The 22,320-nt window shown below is 44.9% G+C and overlaps 2 protein-coding genes across 2 annotated transcripts in view; both read left to right on the top strand.

The window, feature by feature from the left end:
• The window catches only part of LOC308133079 (CREB-regulated transcription coactivator 2), a 19,207-nt gene extending 15,061 nt beyond the window's left edge, over positions 1 to 4,146 (top strand). The window contains 2 exon segments of the mRNA XM_080500351.1: positions 1,219 to 1,414; positions 1,979 to 4,146. Coding sequence (XP_080356477.1) covers positions 1,219 to 1,414; positions 1,979 to 2,169 — 387 coding nt within the window. The 3' untranslated portion in view covers positions 2,170 to 4,146.
• A 1,564-nt stretch (positions 4,147 to 5,710) lies between these two features.
• Positions 5,711 to 22,320, top strand: part of dennd4b (DENN/MADD domain containing 4B) — a 30,719-nt gene continuing 14,109 nt past the window's right edge. Inside the window, 8 exon segments of the mRNA XM_080501658.1 lie at positions 5,711 to 5,792; positions 10,132 to 10,176; positions 16,490 to 16,879; positions 19,779 to 20,034; positions 20,233 to 20,302; positions 20,577 to 20,746; positions 21,748 to 21,989; positions 22,107 to 22,173. Coding sequence (XP_080357784.1) covers positions 16,509 to 16,879; positions 19,779 to 20,034; positions 20,233 to 20,302; positions 20,577 to 20,746; positions 21,748 to 21,989; positions 22,107 to 22,173 — 1,176 coding nt within the window. The 5' untranslated portion in view covers positions 5,711 to 5,792; positions 10,132 to 10,176; positions 16,490 to 16,508.

Genomic DNA, 22,320 nt, shown 5'->3' on the forward strand with positions numbered 1-22,320 from the left:
CAGGTAAACTAACTGGTTAACCAGCCACCAGGTAAACTAGCTGGTTAACCAACCAAGAGATAAACTCACAGGTTAACCAGCCAACAGGCTGACTAACTAACTAAATTACTAACTAATGAGTTAACCGGCCACCAGGTAAACTGGCTGGTTAACCAACTAAGAGATAAACTAGTGGGTTAACCAGCCAACAGGCTAACTAACTAACTAATAGATTAAGTGGCAGGTAACAAACTAACTGGTTAACCAGCCAGCAGGTAAACTTAACTGGTTAACCAACTAGGAGATAAATTAATGGGTTAACCAGCCGGCAGCCTAACTAACTTAACTAACTAATAGATTAAGTGGCAGGTTAACAAACTAACTGGTTAATCAGCCAGCAGGTAAACTTAACTGGTTAACCAACTAGGAGATAAACTAATGGGTTAACCAGCCGACAGGTTAACTAACTTAACCAACTAATAGATTAGGTGGCAGGTTAACAAACTAACTGGTTAATCAGACAGCAGGTAAACTTAACTGGTTAACCAACTAAGAGGTAAACTAATTAGTGGGTTGTCATCTGACAGGTTAACTAACTAATATGTTAACTGGCTGACAAGTTAACTAACTAACTATTTACCCAGTCAGCAGGTAACTCATTAACCAGGAGGTCAACTAACAGACAAGTAGCTCCAGCTAAGGAAGCAGCAGCTCGCGGTAACTAAACTAACCAGCAGACAACGCTAACTCACACTTAACACCAACTAGCAGGAAACTCTAACTAGTGAATAATGATCACCAGCAGTTAGACTACCTGGCAGGTGAGACGCAAAGCGACGGTAAGCTAACAAGTAGAACAAGTATGAAAAGTAACCGGTTGATGAACCAACTAGTAGTTAAACTAACCAGTCGATAAACCTAGAGGGGACTCAGGAGAGCTCAGCTGCTGGAGAACCACGGAGGAAATGTCTCACGTCTCCAGGAGCCTCTTGGTCCTCAAACCTCATTGACTAGTCCTTTAATAACCAATATTAATAACTAATATTAATATTAATATATGATCCCTGAAGATTTCATACGATTCAATAGTTTAAACTCAATATGATGCAATAGGTTCAATAGTGTTAAGTTGGTAAACTTCATACGTACAAACTAATAAGTTCACGGATTAAAACAAGTAACTAGTAGTTCAACCTTTCATGACGTCACAGAACCAGAAATTCTGTCCTCCTGCTGCAGTTCTCGTCGGACCACCAGGGGGACGGGTTCCCCGGGCTGAGCTGCACCATCGATAAGAACCAGTTCCCCCCGCACAGCCAGGGGCCCCTGGACCTGCAGGACCCGGGGGACCAGCAGTTCCTCAACAACCAGAACCAGAACTACAGCGGCGGTGGCGGTGACGGACGACACAACGTCCCCAACATCATCCTCACTGGTGAGCGGGCAGGTTTAGCAGAGCAGCAGGTTTAGCAGAGCAGCAGGTTTAGCATAGTAGCAGGTTTAGCAGAGTGGCAGGTTTAGTGCAGTAGCAGGTTTAGCATAGCAGTAGGTTTAGCATAAACAGCAAGTTTAGCAGAGCAGCGGGTTTAGCAGAGCAGCGGGTTTAGCATAACAGCGGGTTTAGCAGAGCAGCGGGTTTAGCATAGAAGCAGGTTCAGCAGAGCAGCAGGTTTAGCAGAGCAGCAGGTTTAGCATAACAGCAGGTTTAGCAGAGCAGTAGCAGGTTTAGCATAGCAGTGGGTTTAACAGAGCAACAGGTTTAGCATAACAGCAACTTTAGCATAGCAGCGGGTTTAGCATAGCAGCGGGTTTAGCATAGCAGTGGGTATAGCATAGCAGCGGGTTTAGCATAGCAGTGGGTATAGCATAGCAGCGGGTTTAGCATAGCAGTGGGTATAGCATAGCAGTGGGTTTAGCAGAGCAGCTGGTTTAGCAGAGCAGCAGCAGGTTTCAGATAATGGTCCTTTACCCCCCCCCCCCCCCCCCCCCCCCCCTCCAGGCGACTCCCCCACCGGGCTGTCCAAGGAGATCGCCAGCGCCCTGTCCCACGTCCCCGGGTTCGAGATGGACCCGTTCTCTCTGGAGGACCAGCTCCGGATGGACCCGCTGTCCCTGGACATGCTGGACGGGGACCTGATGCTGGCCGACCCCGCCGTGGAGGACTCCTTCCGCTCAGACCGCCTCAAGTGACCCCGACCCCCCAACCCCCCTCCCCCGCTCAGGACACGCCCCACCCAGCCGGAGGTCTGTGGACGGACCCGAGGTGCCCCCCCCCCCGCCTTCCCCACGAGTCCTCTGGGGTCTTCAGGCATTAAGAGACCCACCTTCTCCCTGAGGAACTCGGGACCTGGACAAACCCTGCAGCTCCTGTATCCTGTCCCAGCTTCAGGAGTCACTCTGGGGTGGGGGGGGTGGGGGGCCCCCGAGGACCCTGAGGGACCCTGAAGTCCCTGGAGACCCCAGCTGCTCGGGACCCTTTAGTCCCACAAAACCAGCACCAGGTTTCTGTCCGCCACTTTAACAGGAGCGAAGCCATGACTGTTCTGGTCCTCGTCAGACCACCATCAGGATCCAATGTGGACCACTCTTTAGACTAGATCCTGGACTGGTTTCTCACCTGGACTCAGACTGGTTTTTCAGACTGGTCTTGAAGTCAGTTTGGACCAGCTCTGGACTTTAGACCTTGGTTCACTTCCAGACCGGTTTCTGGACTGGTTTACATCCATTACTTAAAAAAAAAAAACTGGTTCTGGACCATCTTGGTAGGTTTCCAGTCCGGGACCGGGATCATCAGGTCCGTGGTGGTCCAGGATCAGGTCCGTGGTGGTCTGACGAGTCCGTCTCGTCGTACGACCCTGAACTCTTTGAACCCTTTGAACCCTTTGAACCCTTTAAACTCGCTCACTGTGATTGACAGCTCTTAGCCCCGCCCCCTCCCCCGCTGCTGCTTGAAGCTTTTATTTTTTTTCTAATCAGAATATTTTTATTTATTAACCAGAGAATATAAACACACACACACACACACACACACACACACACACTGATTTGGAGTTGAACCGGGGTTCCTTCCTGTGAACCGCGCCATTCAAAGTTTACTGACAGCCATGATGATGATGATGATGATGATGGTGGTGCCTCTGCTGCCCCCTGCTGGCTGCAGGCCGCCACTGCAGCCGGAGAGCTTGAGGGGTTCAGACACTCGGGGCTCCGTTCACACGGAGAACTTCTGCGTTTAAAAAAAAAAAAAAAAAAAATTCTGTTTCCATGACAACGGTGCTCAGAGCCATACCCTTTAAACAGGGGAGTGAAAGAAAAACGGGACACTTTTGTCCGAAACGCCGCACGAATCGTTCTCACACCGTCGTTAACGGTCAACGGAGCCCCGCTTTTATTTTGAAGTCCCACAGATTTTTTTTTTTTTTTTTTTAAAACATGAGATTATTGTTGTTACTGATTATTGTTGGTGTCTCAGTGGAGATGAAAGTAACAGCTGGAGATGTTGGTTGCCTGGCAACAGAGGGCCATGGAAGAATCTGGAGAACATCTGGAGAACATCTGGGTGGAGCATCGTGACTAATTCATTTTTTATTTTTTATTTTTTTTATTTTTCTTTTAACCAGGAAGTAAAACGACAAAGTAAAGTTTCCACTATAAGGAGAGAAGCAGCCGCACATCATCCAGTGTGTGTGTGTGTGTGTGTGTGTGTGTGCGTGTGTGTGGGTGTATGTGAGAGAGTGAGTGTGTGTGTGTGTGTGTGTGTGTTAGGGATCAGTTAAAGGCCATATTTGATACTTTTCATGTTTTGTACTGATATACGATTAAATTTATCTCCTGTTGCATTTAAAAAAAAAAAAATGTTTTCTTGTTTGTTTCTTTTTCTCAATTTTTGTCTTCTGTTTTTCTCTTGTTTTGTTTCTTTTTTGCTGTTTTCTTGCTTTTCCCCCATTTATCTTTTTTTTTTTTGCTGTTTTCTTGCTTCCCCCGCCCATTTATCTTGTTTTGTTTTGTCGTTTGTTTTTGTTTATTTCCCTTCTTGTTTTGGGCTCTTGACAGGAAGCCGGACCGTCGAGGTTCTCGTCGTTCGTGGCGACGAGCGGCGTTGTGTTGTACATACGAATGTTTTTAAACCGAGGTGCTTCTGAAGCTAACAGCAGAGATTTTTAAACAGACTCAACTTCACTTTATTTTCCAGAAAATAAACAAATAAAACCTGAAAAACCTCTTCGTTTTTGGTTTCATTAACTAAAACACACACACTGACTTTGTTAAAGGTTTGTTTAATGTTGACTTGTTTCAAAAATTCAGATCGTGATGAAAAAAATCAAAGGGATGAATGTTGGTTTCGGTGGATTCGCTTATTATTATGGGATTGGGACGTTTTTGGTGAATTCATGATTAACGTCACATATTTGAATGTCGCTTCTAATTAACTTTTACGTTTTAAAATATAATTTCTGCTGTGGATTTATCGTTGAAATGTGAGTTTATAAATATATCCTAGCGTCAAAATGTGGATGCGCCACTTGAAAGCTCGTTTAAATGTGGATTAACAGGATAAATGAGGATAATGAGGTTCATTTAGGGGTTGTGTCAGTAAGTTTAACAACATTTACGTTATGAATTGAGATTTGGGACTTCTGGGATAAATTATGAGTGTAAATGTAGGTGTTTATGTGGTTTTACCTTTTTTAAATGCCACCTTTCATGTAGCTTTATGGGAGAAATTTGTCTATAAATATATGAAAATGTCCAAATGTGTCACGCGAAAGTCTGTTTAAATGTAGATTAACAGGATAAATGAGGATAATGAGGTTAATTTAGGGGTTGTATCAGTAAGTTTAACAACATTTACATTATGAATTGAGATTTATGAGTGTAAATGTAGGTGTTTATGTGGTTTAACTTTTTTTAAATACCACCTTTCATGTAGCTTTATGGGAGAAATTTGTCTATAAATATATTAAAATGCCCAAATGTGTCACGCGAAAGTCTGTTTAAATGTAGATTAACAGGATAAATGAGGTTAACTTAGGGGTTGTATCAGTAAGTTTAACAACATTTACATTATGAATTGAGATTTATGAGTGTAAATGTAGGTGTTTATGAGGTTTAACTTTTTTTAAATACCACCTTTCATGTAGCTTTATGGAGAAATGTGTATATAAATATATTAAAATGTCCAAATGTGTCATGCGAAAGTCTGTTTAAATTTAGTTTAACAGGTTATCCAATCCAATCCAATCCACTTTATTTATATAGCACATTTAAACAACAAAGCGTTTCCAAAGTGCTGCACATGAGGCCGCACATAAAAACAATAAAACTAAAACAATGCAAATTAGCTCCAACACTAAATAAGTATAAAACCATGAATAAAAATAAAAACAGATCAAAAACTACAAACACATAAAAAAAAACTATAAATAAGAATAAAACAATTCAAAAGAAAATTAGAAATATAAAAAAGCTTAAAAAGCAATAAAATAAATAAGAACAATAAAATAAATAAAACACGACTCACGCGGCGTTAAAAGCCTGAGAATAAAAGGTTAAAGGTTGATTTAGACATTAATTTCAGGTTTAATGTTTATTTCTTTACACTTTGGCTTTCACTCTGCGAGAAGAAGCCGGGCTTTTGTTTTGAAAGAGCTCCCCCGGAAGTTGGCACGCAGCTGTCGAGCGCTCGTGCACGTAGCCGTGCTCGCGCCGCGACTCGTCGCGCTCACAGCCAGTAAGACATGGAGGTCACGTGCGAGCGGACCTGAACATGGTTCCTGCGGCCGCCTGCGGGACGAACCAACGCGGACACTCAGGTACGGTACGGACCGCCGCCGCCGCCTCCTCCGCCTCCCCTCCGCGGGCCTCCGGGCCTCCTCCCCCGGCCTCCGGAGCTCCGCGGTCCCGCTGTCTGCTGTGCAGCTCCGCCACACGATGCAGGGCGATGCGCCCATTATCGGACACACCTCCGGCCGACTCCTCGCTCCTCTCTGTCGCGGATAAAGTGACCCGGGAGGACGGCGGCTCTCCCGGCACGTTCGAGGCGTTTTCCCCGTCCCCGTCCGCGCGAGGAAAAAGAAATGGCACGATTATCCAGAATTCGTGAAAATGGGTATAAATAAATATTTAAAAAACGGTTCTTCAGCGCAGCGGCTACCCGTCTACGTCCGATAATGGAACCACGCTCCTCTGCTTGCGCGGATCTGCTGCTGCGGCGGTGACCATCACCGCATCTCCGGATGAAGCGACGCGGAGCCTCGGGCCACCGCGGGCCCCCGCGGCCCGGACCGGCTCCGTTCGGCCCGCGTCGGCCGCGGGAGGGAGAGAGACTCGGGGGCCCCCGGGATAGTGCGGGACTGTCGGGTGCGATGAGCGTGCGAAGCGGCGTCCGATAATGGAATCACGGGCTGGATGCGGGCGGGGGAGGTTTAAATGGCCTGTTTTGTTCTCCATCACGGCTCCCCGGGACGAGAGGCTCATTCCCGGACACACACCGGGCGAGGGCCCGCTGGAGCAACATCATTACCATCACACACACACACACACACACACACACACACACACACACACACACACACACACACACACACACACACACACACACACACACACACACAGTCATCACATCACATCTTACACACTTATTAACAACACACAAAATGGCAACACACTTGAGTTGGTAATACAGAAGTGTGTGTGTGTGTGTGTGTGTGTGTGTGTGTGTGTGTGTGTGATGACTGAGTCAGACAACCCTGAAGGCTTCCCCCTGACCTCTGACCTCTGACCTCCTCCCGATGTGTTCAGGGTCTCAGAGAAAATCAGAATTTTTTGGCTACTTCGTGTTCCTTTAACTTCTATCTTATTGTGAAAGGCTTGGGGTTCCACACGGTTTCCCGTCTCGGTTCCGTCAGTGAGCTGTGGGTCGGTTCCCTCGTCGAACCCCGGTTCTCCGGACAAACGTCCCACATTGTTGTGTCTCTGCCGTCCTGAATCACCATGGTAACCAGAGTCAGCAGCTGATTGGACAGTTGGACAGTTTTTCTTCAATTGATGAGCGTCTCTGATTGGGTACCAGGTGTGAGAACGGACCAATCAGAGTCCAGCAGCTTTTTCACTTTAGTGGCTTCTTTTTACCACTTTTACATATTTTATCCATTTCTTATTGGTTTAATTTGGTTTCTGCTCGTTATCTCAGATTTTACTGCTCCGGTTGCTCTGTTGTTTGAGTTTCTACGAGTTTGCTTCATTTTCTGTTGATTTAAAGAGCATCTTCCTCCTCGAACACCAGATTATAGAGCATCTTCCTCCTCTAACGCCAGATTATAGAGCATCTTCCTCCTCTAACACCAGATTATAGAGCATCTTCCTCCTCTAACATCAGATCATAGAGCATCTTCCTCCTCTAACACCAGATCATAGAGCATCTTCCTCCTCTAACATCAGATCATAGAGCATCTTCCTCCTCTAACACCAGATCATAGAGCATCTTCCTCCTCTAACATCAGATCATAGAGCATCTTCCTCCTCTAACATCAGATCATAGAGCATCTTCCTCCTCTAACACCAGATCATAGAGCATCTTCCTCCTCTAACACCAGATTATAGAGCATCTCCCTCCTCTAACACCAGATTATAGAGCATCTTCCTCCTCTAACACCAGATTATAGAGCATCTTCCTCCTCTGACACCAGATTATAGAGCATCTTCCTCCTCGAACACCAGATTATAGAGCATCTTCCTCCTCGAACATCAGATTATAGAGCATCTTCCTCTTCTAACATCAGATCATAGAGCATCGTCCTCCTCTAACACCAGATTATAGAGCATCTCCCTCCTCTAACATCAGATTATAGAGCATCTTCCTCCCCGAACACCAGATTATAGAGCATCTTCCTCCCCTGACGTCAGATTATAGAGCATCTTCCTCCTCTAACACCAGATTATAGAGCATCTTCCTCCTCTAACATCAGATTATAGAGCATCTTCCTCCTCGAACACCAGATTATAGAGCATCTTCCTCCCCTGATGTCAGATTATAGAGCAGCTTCCCCCTCTAACGTCAGATTATAGAGCATCTTCCTCCTCTAACGTCAGATTATAGAGCATCTTCCTCCCCTAACACCAGATTATAGAGCATCTTCCTCCTCGAACATCAGATTATAGAGCATCTTCCTCTTCTAACATCAGATCATAGAGCATCGTCCTCCTCTAACACCAGATTATAGAGCATCTCCCTCCTCTAACATCAGATTATAGAGCATCTTCCTCCCCGAACACCAGATTATAGAGCATCTTCCTCCCCTGACGTCAGATTATAGAGCATCTTCCTCCTCTAACACCAGATTATAGAGCATCTTCCTCCTCTAACATCAGATTATAGAGCATCTTCCTCCTCGAACACCAGATTATAGAGCATCTTCCTCCCCTGATGTCAGATTATAGAGCAGCTTCCCCCTCTAACGTCAGATTATAGAGCATCTTCCTCCTCTAACGTCAGATTATAGAGCATCTTCCTCCCCTAACACCAGATTATAGAGCATCTTCCTCCTCTAACGTCAGATTATAGAGCATCCTCCTCCCCTAACACCAGATTATAGAGCATCTTCCTCCCCTAACACCAGATTATAGAGCATCTTCCTCCTCTAACGTCAGATTATAGAGCATCTTCCTCCTCTAACACCAGATTATAGAGCATCTTCCTAGTAACTAGTTACATTCTATTTCTACAACTTGTGAAGTACTTATTGAAAAAGTAATGAGTACCTGTAATCTGTTGGCTGATAGTTGTGTGTCTGTGTTGTGTGTCTGTGTTGTTGTGTGTCTGTGTTGTTGTGTGTCTGTGTTGTTGTGTGTCCTGGTCTGTGTTGTTGTGTGTCCCGGTCTGTGTTGTTGTGTGTCTGTGTTGTTGTGTGTCTGTGTTGTTGTGTGTCCTGGTCTGTTGTCGCCATCACTGCTGCTGCATCATCACATGTGAGCCTCTTTTGGACGTCCTCTCTAAATTTAGCCCGGCGATATTCAAGCTGCTCTGGGACGACCGGTCGTCCTCCCGGAGCCCCCCCCCTCCCTCTCCTGCCCCCCCCACCACCCCCTCCAGGCTTTAAATAGAGCCGGCGGTCTGAGTCCCGGTCCCAGTCGGTCTGCGTCTCACTGTGACTGACGGGCCTGGATATCTCAGGCTCTGACCGATGACGACTCGGCAAAAAGCTCCGCATGACTCAGCAGAACGTGGTGTCATTGTAGAAGGAACCTGTCGGTGTGACGTCTCTTTATGACGACGTCTCTTTATGACGACGTCTCACCGTGTCATGGAGCCCATAGGCGGTCCTTATGTGGGTCTGTCTGGTCCATATGTGGGTCTATCTGGTGGTCTTTATATGGGTCTATCTAGTCTATGTGGGTCTATCTAGTCTTTGTGTGGGTATATCTAGTCTTTATGTGGGTCTATCTAGTCTATGTGGGTCTATCTAGTCTTTATGTGGGTCTATCTAGTCTTTATGTGGGTCTATCTAGTCTATGTGGGTCTATCTAGTCTTTATGTGGGTCTATCTAGTCTTTATGTGGGTCTATCTAGTCTTTATGTGGGTCTATCTAGTCTATGTGGGTCTATCTAGTCTTTATGTGGGTCTATCTAGTCTATGTGGGTCTATCTAGTCTATGTGGGTCTATCTAGTCTTTATGTGGGTCTATCTGGTCCTTATGTTGGTCTATCTGGTGGTCTTTATGTGGGTCTATCTGGTCTTTATGTGGGTCTATCTGGTCTTTATGTGGGTCTATCTAGTCTATGTGGGTCTATCTGGTCCTTATGTTGGTCTATCTGGTCTTTATATGGGTCTGTCTGGTGATCTTTATGTGGGTCTGTCTGTTTATTTGTCTGTTTGCTTGTTTATCTTTATGTTTGTCAGGTTTTCTGGTCTTTGGTTTATCTGGTTGTCAGTGTGGTTGTGCGGTTGTTGGGTGTGTGTGTGCGTGTGCGTGTGTGTGTGTGTGGTCTTGCGCTGCAGCGTCAGTTGAGAAAGTGAAAGTGAACGAGGGACTTGAAGACTTTCTGGACTTTCCCATGTTGCTGCTCTTTGTCGCTCGTGTTTCTTCCTCTCAGGTGTTTCTTCTTTCTCTTTTCTTCTTTCTCTTTTCTCTCTTCTTTCATCTCGACTTTAGCCTGAAAACCAACCGAGAGACGGTCAGTTACCTTGAAGTGTCTAGGTTGGTTTCTTTTCATTCATTCATTCATTCAATTAATCAGCTGTTCTCCAGATACGAGGAGCAGAACAGAGGAACTGTGTGGAATTAGCATTGATGCTAGCGCTAGCTCCTGGAGCGCCACGCCGGCTTCGCGGCTCTGATGTCATTGAGGCCGCCGCGCGTTTCCGTCATTCCGTCGACGGCCGGAGACAAGAGAGCCGTTGTGGTCCATCGCGGGGCGTCAGTACCAGCTAGCACACGGCGCTGACCTACAAAAGAACACACACACATGTGTGTGTGTGCGCACCCTGCAGGCCAGCATGAGTATCGCGCCAATATTTTGAAAAAAAATAGTTCAAATCTGAAATTTTATAAGGAGATAAAAAATAGTAAATTTATGTTAATAGTTTTTTATTTTGAAAAAAATAGTAAATCTGAAATTTTATAAGGAGAAAAAAATAGTCAATTTATGTTAATATTTTTTTTATTTTGAAAAAAATAGTAAATCTGAAATTTTATGAGGAAAAAAAATTGTCAATTTATGTTAATATTTTTTTTATTTTGAAAAAAAACTCAATTTATGTTTTTTATTTGGAAAAAAAGAGTTTAAATCTGAAATTTTGTAAGGAGAAAAACATTGTCAATTTATGTTAATAGTTTTTTTATATTTTGAAAAAAAGTTTAAATCTGAAATTTTATAAGGAGAAAAAAAATTGCCAATTTATGTTAATAGTTCTTTATTTTGAAAAAAATATTAAATCAGAAATTTTATAAGGAGAAAAAAATAGTCAATTTCTGTTAATATTTTTTTATTTAAAAAAAAGTCAATTTATGTTTTTTATTTTGAAAAAAGAGTTTAAATCTGAAATTTCGTAAGGAGAAAAATATTGTCAATTTATGTTAGAAGCCTTTTTATATTTTGAAAAGAAAAGTTTAAATCTGAAGTTTTATAAGGAGAAAAAAATAGTCAATTTATGTTAATAATTTTTTTTTATTTTGAAAAAAAAGAAATTTTACATCTATTTATTAACTGAGTCATAATTGCAAAGTGAATCTCCTGTAGGTGCTTTTATTGTGTTGAACGTGGTCGTTTCCCTCGGCGTGTCTCGTTCGGTTCCAGCGGCTGGAGGCGGAGCGACGCCTCGTCGTTCCCGCGACGTTTGTTTTTAGCCGCAGGTGAAGCAGAACTTCACTTTTTCTCCAGGAAGTGGTTTTTCACAAGTCGCTCACCAACCTGACGGAAACTGCTGGTGTCGCTTCACTGAGACGGAAACGTCACGACATCCAGGAGGCTAAACGCCAAGTCATGCTTTACTACCCATAGACCGCTTTACTAGTACTTTATTTATACTAAACCGGCTCTCAACTGGCCTAAACTGAGTCCTAAACCAGGCCAATACTAGTCCTAAACCAGGCCAATACTAGTCCTAAACCAGGCCAAACCTAGTCCTAAACCAGGCCAAACCTTGTCCTAAACCAGGCCAAACCTTGTCCTAAACCAGACCAATACTAGTCCTAAACCAGGCCAAACCTAGTCATAAACCAGACCTAGTCCTAAACCAGACCTAGTCCTAAACCAGGCCAAACCTAGTCCTAAACCAGGCCAAACCTAGTCCTAAACCAGGCCAAACCTAGTTCTCAACCAGGCCAAACCTAGTTCTCAACCAGGCCAAACCTTGTCCTAAACCAGGCCAAACCTTGTCCTAAACCAGACCAATACTAGTCCTAAACCAGGCCAAACCTAGTCCTAAACCAGGCCAAACCTAGTCCTAAACCAGACCAAACCTAGTCCTAAACCAGGCCAATACTAGTCCTAAACCAGGCCAAACCTAGTCCTAAACCAGACCAAACCTTGTCCTAAACCAGACCAAACCTTGTCCTAAACCAGACCAATACTAGTCCTAAACCAGGCCAAACCTTGTCCTAAACCAGGCTAAACCTAGTCCTAAACCAGGCCAAACCTAGTTCTCAACCAGGCCAAACCTAGTCCTAAACCAGACCAAAACTAGTCCTAAACCAGTCCTCAACCAGTCTAAACTTAATCCTAATTCAGCCCTGAACTACTCAAAACCGAGTCCTAAACCAGGCCAAATCTTGTCCTAAACCAGACCAAAACTTGTCCTAAACCAGGCCAATACTAGTCCTAAACCAGGCCAAATCTTGTCCTAAACCAGACCAAAACTAGTCCTAAACCAGGCCAATACTAGTCCTAAACCAGGCCAAACCTAGTCCTATACCAGGCCAAACCTGGTCCTAAACCAGACCAAAACTAGTCCTAAACCAGGCCAAAACTAGTCCTAAACCAGGCCAATACTAGTCCTAAACCAGGCCAAACCTAGTCCTAAACCAGACCAAACCTGGTCCTAAACCAGACCAAACCTAGTCCTAAACCAGGCCAAACCTAGTCCTAAACCAGGCCAAGCCTAGTTGTCAACCAGGCCAAACCTAGTCCTAAACCAGTCCAAAACTAGTCCTAAACCAGTCCTCAACCAGTCTAAACTTAATCCTAGTTTAGCCCTGAACTACTCAAAACCGAGTCCTAAACCAGGCCAAATCTTGTCCTAAACCAGACCAAAACCTGTCCTAAACCAGGCCAATACTAGTCCTAAACCAGGCCAAATCTTGTCCTAAACCAGACCAAAACTAGTCCTAAACCAGGCCAATACTAGTCCTAAACCAGGCCAAACCTAGTCCTATACCAGGCCAAACCTGGTCCTAAACCAGACCAAAACTAGTCCTAAACCAGGCCAAAACTAGTCCTAAACCAGGCCAATACTAGTCTTAAACCAGGCCAAACCTAGTCCTAAACCAGACCAAACCTAGTCCTAAACCAGGCCAAACCTAGTCCTAAACCAGGCCAAGCCTAGTTGTCAACCAGGCCAAACCTAGTCCTAAACCAGTCCAAAACTAGTCCTAAACCAGTCCTCAACCAGTCTAAACTTAATCCTAGTTTAGCCCTGAACTACTCGAAACCGAGTCCTAAACTAGCCCAAAACTAGTCCTCAACCAGTCCAAACCTAGTCCTAAACCAGGACCAAACTAGTCCTAAATCTAGTCCTAAACCAGTCCTAAACTAACCTTAATCTTGTACACAACCAGTCCAGTCCTGAAACAGACCAAATGTGGTCCTGATCTGTCACCGCGATTAACCTGCTGTAACCATGGTAACCAACGCTGTATCACAATGCCTATTGTTAGTGTGTGTGTGTGTGTGTGTGTGTGTGTGTGTGTGTGTGTGTGTGTGTGTGTGTGTGTGTGTGTGTGTGTGTGTGTGTGTGTGTGTGTGTGTGTGTGTGTGTGTGTGTGTGTGTGTGTGTGTGTGTGTGTGTGTGTGTGTGTGTGTGCGTGTGATTTCCAATGTTACACACCAGTTGTGTAAAAGCAGAAGTAACTCTGGTGTAACTGACATTTTTAGCTGAACTTGCTCGTGTTCCTTCAGCGAACACACACACACACACACACACACACACACACACACACACACACACACACACACACACACACACACACACACAGTGCACTGAGGTCGTTGATTACCAGATCAGCTTCTGAAGCGTTGGATGTGAAACGTGACAGAAGGTTCCTCAGAACCGGTAACTGGTTTTAAAGTGACGGCGTCTCGATGTCTCAGTGTCTCAGTGTCTCCGTGTCTATGAATCTCTGCAGGAGGACATTGTCTTCCGGCAGATGGACAGTTTTATTTTTTGACCCGGGGTTTCTTCTTTTTCACCACATCCTTCCTCTTTCCGCCGGTTACCTGTTTCTCTTGTCGGTTCCACTGAGAACCCAGGAAGTTCTCCGTCCTTCTGCACATGCTCAGTAGAGCCCGTCAGGACAAAGGTTCCTCCGTGGCGTCACGACTCCCAGTCCATGTTCTCCTGGACTTGGGACTTTTATTTTGACAGTCACTGTGATAAAAAGCCAACTTAGTAGTTTTATTTTGACAGTCACCGTAATAACAATCCAACTTGGTAGTTTTATTTTGACAGTCACCGTAATAACAATCCAACTTGGTACTTTTATTTTGACAGTGACCGTAATAACAATCCAACTTGGTGGTTTTGTTTTGACAGTCACCATAATAACAATCCAACTTGGTAGTTTTATTTTGACAGCCACCGTAATGACAATCCAACTTGGTACTTCTATTTTGACAGGCACCATAATAACACTCCAACTTGGTGGTTTTATTTTGACAGTCACCGTCACAACAATCCAACTTGGTGCTTTTATTTTGACAGTCACCATAATAACAATCCAACTCGGTGCTTTTATTTTGACAGTCACTGTAATAACACTCCAACTTGGTGGTTTTATTTTGACAGTCACAATTATAACAATCCAACATGGTGGTTTTATTTTGACAGTCACTGTAATAACAATCCAACATGGTGGTTTTATTTTGACAGTCAAAATTATAACAATCCAACTCGGTGCTTTTATTTTGACAGTCACTGTAATAACAATCCAACTTGGTGGTTTTATTTTGACAGTCACCATTATAACAATCCAACATGGTGGTTTTATTTTGACAGTCACCATTATAACAATCCAACTTGGTGGTTTTATTTTGACAGTCACCATTATAACAATCCAACTTGGTGGTTTTATTTTGACAGTCACCATTATAACAATCCAACTTGGTGGTTTTATTTTGACAGTCACCATTATAACAATCCAACTTGGTGGTTTTATTTTGACAGTCACCATTATAACAATCCAACTTGGTACTGTGTGTGTGGCTGGGAGACTGGTTTCCTGGACCTGGTCTGTGGCGGGTCCAGGATGTGGTCCGTGAGCCGGATGCAGGGTTGGGTCCCGTTGACGGACTCGGCCAGTGACCTGCTGTCCTCCTCGTCTCTCGTCCTCCACCGTCCTGATGAGACACCGAAACAGGAAGGAAGTGAGACGGTACCATCTGCTGACGGAGACAAAACTCCGTCAGTCCCCCCAGCGTGTGTGTGTGTGTGTGTGTGTGTGTGTGTGTGTGTGTGTGTGTGTGTGTGTGTGTGTGTGTGTGTGTGTGTGTGTGTGTGTGTGTGTGTGTGTGTGTGTGTGTGTGTGTGTGTGTGTGTGTGTGTGTGTGTGTGTGATTCAGAGGTTGAGGGTGAGGGAGGACGAGCGACGTTCACTGTTACATAATAGCAGCTTCCTATTTTTATCCCTCTGTATTATTTAGCGTCAAGCTTCAGTGTCGCCGCTCGTTTTCTACAAACCTCAAGTCTCGTTTTCTCCACGACGACGAGTCCAGTTCACACACACACACACACACACACACACACATATTTATTATGGTGACTGTCAAAATAAAACCACCAAGTTGGATTGTTATTACAGTGGCTGTCAAAATAAAACCACCAAGTTGGATTGTTATTACAGTGACTGTCAAAATAAAACTACCAAGATGGATTGTTTTTATGGTGACTGTCAAAATAAAAGTACCAAGTTGGATTGTTACTACGGTGACTGTCAAAATAAAACCACCAAGTTGGATTGTTACCACAGTGACCGTCAAAATAAAACAACCAAGTTCGAGTTTTATTACAGTGACTGTCAAAATAGAACAACCAAGTTGGAGTTTTATTACAGTCACTGTCAAAATAAAATTACCAAGTTGGATTGTTATTACAGTGACTGTCAAAATAAAACCACCAAGTTGGGTTGTTATTACAGTGACTGTCAAAATAAAACCACCAAGTTGGGTTGTTGTTACGGTGACTGTCAAAATAAAACCACCAAGTTGGGTTGTTATTACAGTGACTGTCAAAATAAAACTACCAAGATGGATTGTTATTACAGTGACTGTCAAAATAAAACTCAGAAGTTGGATTGTTATTACAGTGACTGTCAAAATAAAACCACCAAGTTGGGTTGTTGTTACGGTGACTGTCAAAATAAAACCACCAAGTTGGGTTGTTGTTACGGTGACTGTCAAAATAAAACCACCAAGTTGGGTTGTTATTACAGTGACTGTCAAAATAAAACCACCAAGTTGGGTTGTTGTTACGGTGACTGTCAAAATAAAACCACCAAAATGGATTGTTGTTACAGTGACTGTCAAAATAAAACTACCAATTTGGATTGTTATTACGGTGACTGTCAAAATAAAAGTCCCAGGAGAACATGGACAGGGAGTCACGACACCACGGAGGACACTTTGTCCTGATGGTCTCTACTGAGCATGTGCAGAACGACTTGCCTACAACCAGCAGCGTTTCAGAAAAGTTCCATTATCCCGTTTCCATGGAGACGCAGTCGGAGTGCTTGTGGTGTGTGGTGGAGCGGACGCCTCCCCCGGAGATAGTGACGGTGCTCCGTGTCCCCCCCCTCACAGTGGCGGACCCACAGGAGGCATGACGGAGGAGAAATGTCCCCAGCTGGTGGACTACTTTGTAGTGGCGGGCCTGGACCCGGCGGGGCCCTGGAGGCCCCTGGACGAGGACGGAAAGACCTCCACCTGCTCCTCCTCCGCCGCCTCCTCCTCCTCGTCCTCCTCCGCCTCCGCCGCTTCCTCCTCCTCCGCGTCGGGCCGGGCGGTGGAGCCCGTCACGGACCTGGTGGTGATCGCCCGGGGCCTGGGTGAGGAGGTGCCGGAGGGCTTCACCTGCATCGAGAAGACGCTGGGCGGACACTCTGCCGAGCTGAGCGCCGGCCTCATCAACAACCCTCACCTGTACCTGTGTTACCGCCGGGGGCGGGACAAACCACCCGTCCTCGACCTGGGGTGAGACACACACACACACACACACACTGGGGGCCACACAGGGGTCAAAGGTCACACCAGGAGCTGGACCTCAAACTGGTTAACTAGTCCCAGGCTTTAGTGCTCCCGGCGGATTAATCGCGGTTGTTGGTCGTCGTTTCGACATATTTGTAGCTAGTGGTCGGGGGCCGGGTAGATACTGAGGATGTGTGGGTAGTTATGAAGCGGTGGAGACCCGGTTGAAGTGGTTAGCGGTGTAGTGATGGGCTCATGGTTCATAACCAGGCGGTGACCGGTGAGCTCCGTTTTAAACGGATCACTGACTAGTCAGGTGGGATTGTTTGGACGTGCTTTGATTATTCTTTAGACTAGTTACGCTTTAGTAACCTGGTCATTGACTTGTGATTAGTTAGAGGTGATTTTTACTCGTTATGGGTAGTTGTTTGAACTAGTTCAAACTGAATATGTAGTGTTGTTTACACTAGTTAGGACTGGGTGTTGTTTACACTAGTTAGGACTGATTATGTTGTGTTGTTTACACTAGTTAGGACTGGGTGTGTAGTGTTGTTTACACTAGTTAGGACTGATTATGTTGTGTTGTTTACACTAGTTAGGACTGGGTGTGTAGTGTTGTTTACACTAGTTAGGACTGAATATGTAGTGATGTTTACACTAGTTAGGACTGGGTGTGTAGTGTTGTTTACACTAGTTAGGACTGGGTGTTGTTTACACTAGTTAGGACTGGGTGTTGTTTACACTAGTTAGGACTGAATATGTAGTGATGTTTACACTAGTTAGGACTGGGTGTTCAGTGTTGTTTGCACTAGTTAGGACTGGGTGTTCAGTGTTGTTTACACTAGTTAGGACTGAATATGTAGTGATGTTTACACTAGTTAGGACTGGGTGTGTAGTGTTGTTTACACTAGTTAGGACTGGGTGTTGTTTACACTAGTTAGGACTGGGTGTTGTTTACACTAGTTAGGACTGATTATGTTGTGTTGTTTACACTAGTTAGGACTGAATATGTAGTGATGTTTACACTAGTTAGGGCTGGGTGTTCAGTGTTGTTTGCACTAGTTAGGACTGGGTGTTCAGTGTTGTTTACACTAGTTAGGACTGAATATGTAGTGATGTTTACACTAGTTAGGACTGGGTGTGTAGTGTTGTTTACACTAGTTAGGACTGGGTGTTGTTTACACTAGTTAGGACTGATTATGTTGTGTTGTTTACACTAGTTAGGACTGAATATTACACTAGTTAGGACTGATTATGTCGTGTTGTTTACACTAGTTAGGACTGTGTGTGTAGTGTTGTTTACACTAGTTAAGACTGAATATGTAGTGATGTTTACACTAGTTAGGACTGGGTGTTCAGTGTTGTTTACACTAGTTAGGACTGAATATGTAGTGATGTTTACACTAGTTAGGACTGGGTGTGTAGTGTTGTTTACACTAGTTAGGACTGGGTGTTGTTTACACTAGTTAGGACTGGGTGTGTAGTGTTGTTTACACTAGTTAGGACTGGGTGTTGTTTACACTAGTTAGGACTGGGTGTTGTTGACACTAGTTAGGACTGGGTGTTGTTGACACTAGTTAGGACTGGGTGTTGTTGACACTAGTTAGGACTGGGTGTTGTTTACACTAGTTAGGACTGGGTGTTCAGTGTTGTTTACACTAGTTAGGACTGGGTGTTGTTTACACTAATTAGGTCTGGGTGTTCAGTGTTGTTTTGGGCGACTGGACTGCTGATGTATTGGTTAATGACGGTTTTGGCTTCTGTTGGGGTTAGTTTTTACTAGTTAGTACTAGTCATGGTGTGGGTGATGGGTAGTAATCTGCAGCAGGGATCAAAACGGCGTCATTGGTCTGGTTTGATTCGCTGGGATTAAATCTGAGGTCTCAGCAGGAGGGCTTCCCTCTTCTTCTGTGGTGGCTCAGAGTCACAAGCAGAGTTTGCGGCTCGTCTGACGTAACGATGTATTACAGCCTCAGATTATATAATCTGCAGGATTATGTAACGTGGCGGCTTCGCTCTGCTCGTCAGGAAGCTGCTGTCCGCCTTTGTTCCCTTCATGTTCAGGTCACAGTGTCCCTGTCCTGCCGGGGGACGAGGGGAACCTCTCGGGTCACATCTCAGGTCACCCATCACATCACAGGAAGTTATAATCTCGTCACAGGAAGTTATAATCTCGTCACAGGAAGTTATAATCTCGTCACAGGAAGTTAAAATCTCGTCACAGGAAGTTAAAATCTCGTCACAGGAAGTTAAAATCTCGGCACAGGAAGTTAAAATCTCGGCACAGGAAGTTAAAATCTCGGCACAGGAAGTTAAAATCTCGGCACAGGAAGTTATAATCTCGTCACAGGAAGTTATAATCTCGGCACAGGAAGTTATAATCTCGGCACAGGAAGTTAAAATCTCGTCACAGGAAGTTCAAATCTCGTCACAGGAAGTTCAAATCTCGTCACAGGAAATTAAAATCTCGTCACAGGAAGTAAAAATCTCGTCACAAGAAATTAAAATCTCGTCACAAGAAATATACATTTCTCGTCACAGGAAGTTAAAATCTCATCACAGGAAGTTAAAAATCTTCTCACAGGAAGTATAACTTTCTTGTAACAGGAAGTTCAAATCTCGTCACAGGAAGTTTAAATCTCATCAAAGGAAGTTCAAATCTTGTCACAGGAAGTATACATTTCTCATCACAGGAAGTTAAATTCTTATCACAGGAAGTTAAAATCTCGTCACAGGAAGTTCAAATCTCGTCACAGAAATTTTAACTCTGAGGGTTAATGAATGAAGATGACTGGGTGACGGATGTCGTAGGAATGACGGGATGAATTCTGTACGAACTAGAGAGCGGAGGGACATTTGAGAAACGAATGAACAAGTAGATGAGAGGATGAATGTGCCCCTGCAGGGTTCTGTATGAGGGGAAGGACGCGGTGAAGCCGGGCTGGTACGTCATCGAGACGACTCCGTACAGCCGCTCCGCCAGCCTGAGCTCCGGCGCCGCGCCGCCGTCTCACCGCGTCTTCGTGACGTACCGCCGCGCGCCGGACGGCCAGGGCCTGCACACGCTGGGCGTCACCGACATCACGCTGCTGCTGCCCGGCAAGGGCGACGTGGCGCCGCACACCTTCTGCAGGGTGGACAGGAACCTCAACACTAGCATGGTGAGTCCCTTCACAATAAGAGCCCACCCTTTTTCAAAGTAAACAAAACAAAAAAAAAGCCCTGGGAGCAAGGTGAAGGCCGATTGTTACAAAATAAAAGAGTTGCCAGTTTCTTTTTAGATCACATCAAAAGCTCCAACTTTCAAAATAAAAGTTTTTTGTGTGTGTGTGTGTGTGCCTTTGCGTGTCTCTTTCCAGTTCGGTCCAGCTCTCTACCTCTGCTACAAACGAGCCGTTGCTAAAGCTAACGCTCTCCTCTACGAGGCCAGTGAGTACACACACACACACACACACACACACACACACACACACACACACACACACACACACACACACACACACACACACACACACACACACACACACACACGCAGACGAGACTTTATAAACACTTGGACAAAGTACAAATATTGATAAGAGTAGAATCCTCTGTGTCACCGTTAATGATTAAGATGCTGTAACCATGGTAACAGATACTCTATCACAATGCTTATTGTTACCGTGTGTGTGTGTGTGTGTGTGTGTGTGTGTGTGTGTGTCAGGTCTGATCAGCCGGTACCCGGCGGAGGACCTGGAGTCGTTCCCTCTCCCGGAGTCGGTTCCGGTCTTCTGCCTGCCGATGGGCGTCACCGTGGAGAGCTGGCCTCTGAACACCAAGTACCAGCTGCCCGTCTTCTCCACCTTCGTCCTCACCTCCGCCTCCGGGGACAAGGTGGGCGGCACAACAACAACAACAACACAAACGACAACAACAACCATGGCCTCGTTCACACGGCGACAAGTTCAAGTGAAAACACGAAGCTTGGTGTTATTCTCCTGGACTTGGTGCTTTTATTTTGACAGTCACCATAATAATACAACTTGGTATTTTTATTTTGACAGTCACCATAATAACAATACACCTTGGTAGTTTTATTTTGACGGTCACCATAATAGCAATACAACTTGGTACTTCTATTTTGACAGTCACCATAATAATGATACAACTTGGTCATTTTATTTTGGCAGTCGCCTTAATAACAATCCAACTTGGTACTTTTATTTTGTTAGTCACCATAATAACAATACAACTTCCTACTTTTATTTTGACAGTCACTGTAATAACAATACACCTTGGTGGTTTTATTTTGATGGTCACCATAATAGCAATACAACTTGGCACTTTTATTTTGACAGTCACTGTAATAACAATACAACTTGGTGGTTTTATTTTGACAGTCACCGTAATAACAATACAACTTGGTACTTTTATTTTGACAGTCACCATAATAACAATACAACTTGGTACTTTTATTTTGACAGTCACCATAATAACAATACAACTTGGTACTTTTATTTTGACAGTCACTGTAATAACAATACAACTTGGTGGTTTTATTTTGACAGTCACCGTAATAACAATCCAACTTCCTACTTTTATTTTGACAGTCACTGTAATAACAATTACAACTTGGTACTTTTATTTTGACAATCCACCGTCCACGTCATTTTCAGAACGTTGCCGTGGAAACTTGGAACTTTTCTGACATGAAAATGCAAAAACGATGGAATTTCACTCGAAACATTGTCGAGTAAACGATGTTTTCGTCGTCCCGGGTTTGTCAAGAATAACATCCAGACCTCCGCTGCTCCACTCCTCAGAGTAATCAGTAACTAAGATGTAGTTCCAGTTCCACACAGTGACGAGCCCCCCCCCCCCCCCCCCCCCCGCAGGTCTACGGCGCGGCCATCCAGTTCTACGAGTCGTTCCCCCGGGAGCTGCTGTCGGAGCACCAGAGCGTGAGGCTGGGTCTGCTGAGCGTGGTGGACCGCCGGCCAATCAGCAGCCGCAGCCTGCAGGCGAAGAAGAGCATCTGCGTCCTGTCGCACTGGCCGTTCTTCACCGTGTTCCAGAAGTTCCTCACCTTCATCTACCGGTACTCCATCTCCGGACCCCACGTGCTGCCGCTGGAGAAGTAGGGTTCCCCGCCTGCATGTTCCTCATCGTTTTCTCTCATCCTGTTTCTCTCATCGTGTTCTTCTCATCATGTTCTTCTCATCATGTTCTTCTCATCATGTTCTTCTCTCTACAGACACGTCTCCAGCTTCATGCACAACGTCCCGTTTCCTTCGCCTCAACGTCCTCGCATCCTGGTCCAGGTACCTCCCCCAACCCCTGATCCCCGAACCCCAACCCCCCGAACCCACGAACCCCCCAACCTCTGAACCCCCCAACCCCCAACTCCCGAAACCACGAACCCCCCAACCTCCAACCCCCTAAACCCTCCCAACCCCCCAACCTGATCC

Source organism: Blennius ocellaris, assembly GCF_963422515.1.
Source record: "Blennius ocellaris genome assembly, chromosome: 8".
Taxonomy (NCBI): Eukaryota; Metazoa; Chordata; class Actinopteri; order Blenniiformes; family Blenniidae; genus Blennius; species Blennius ocellaris.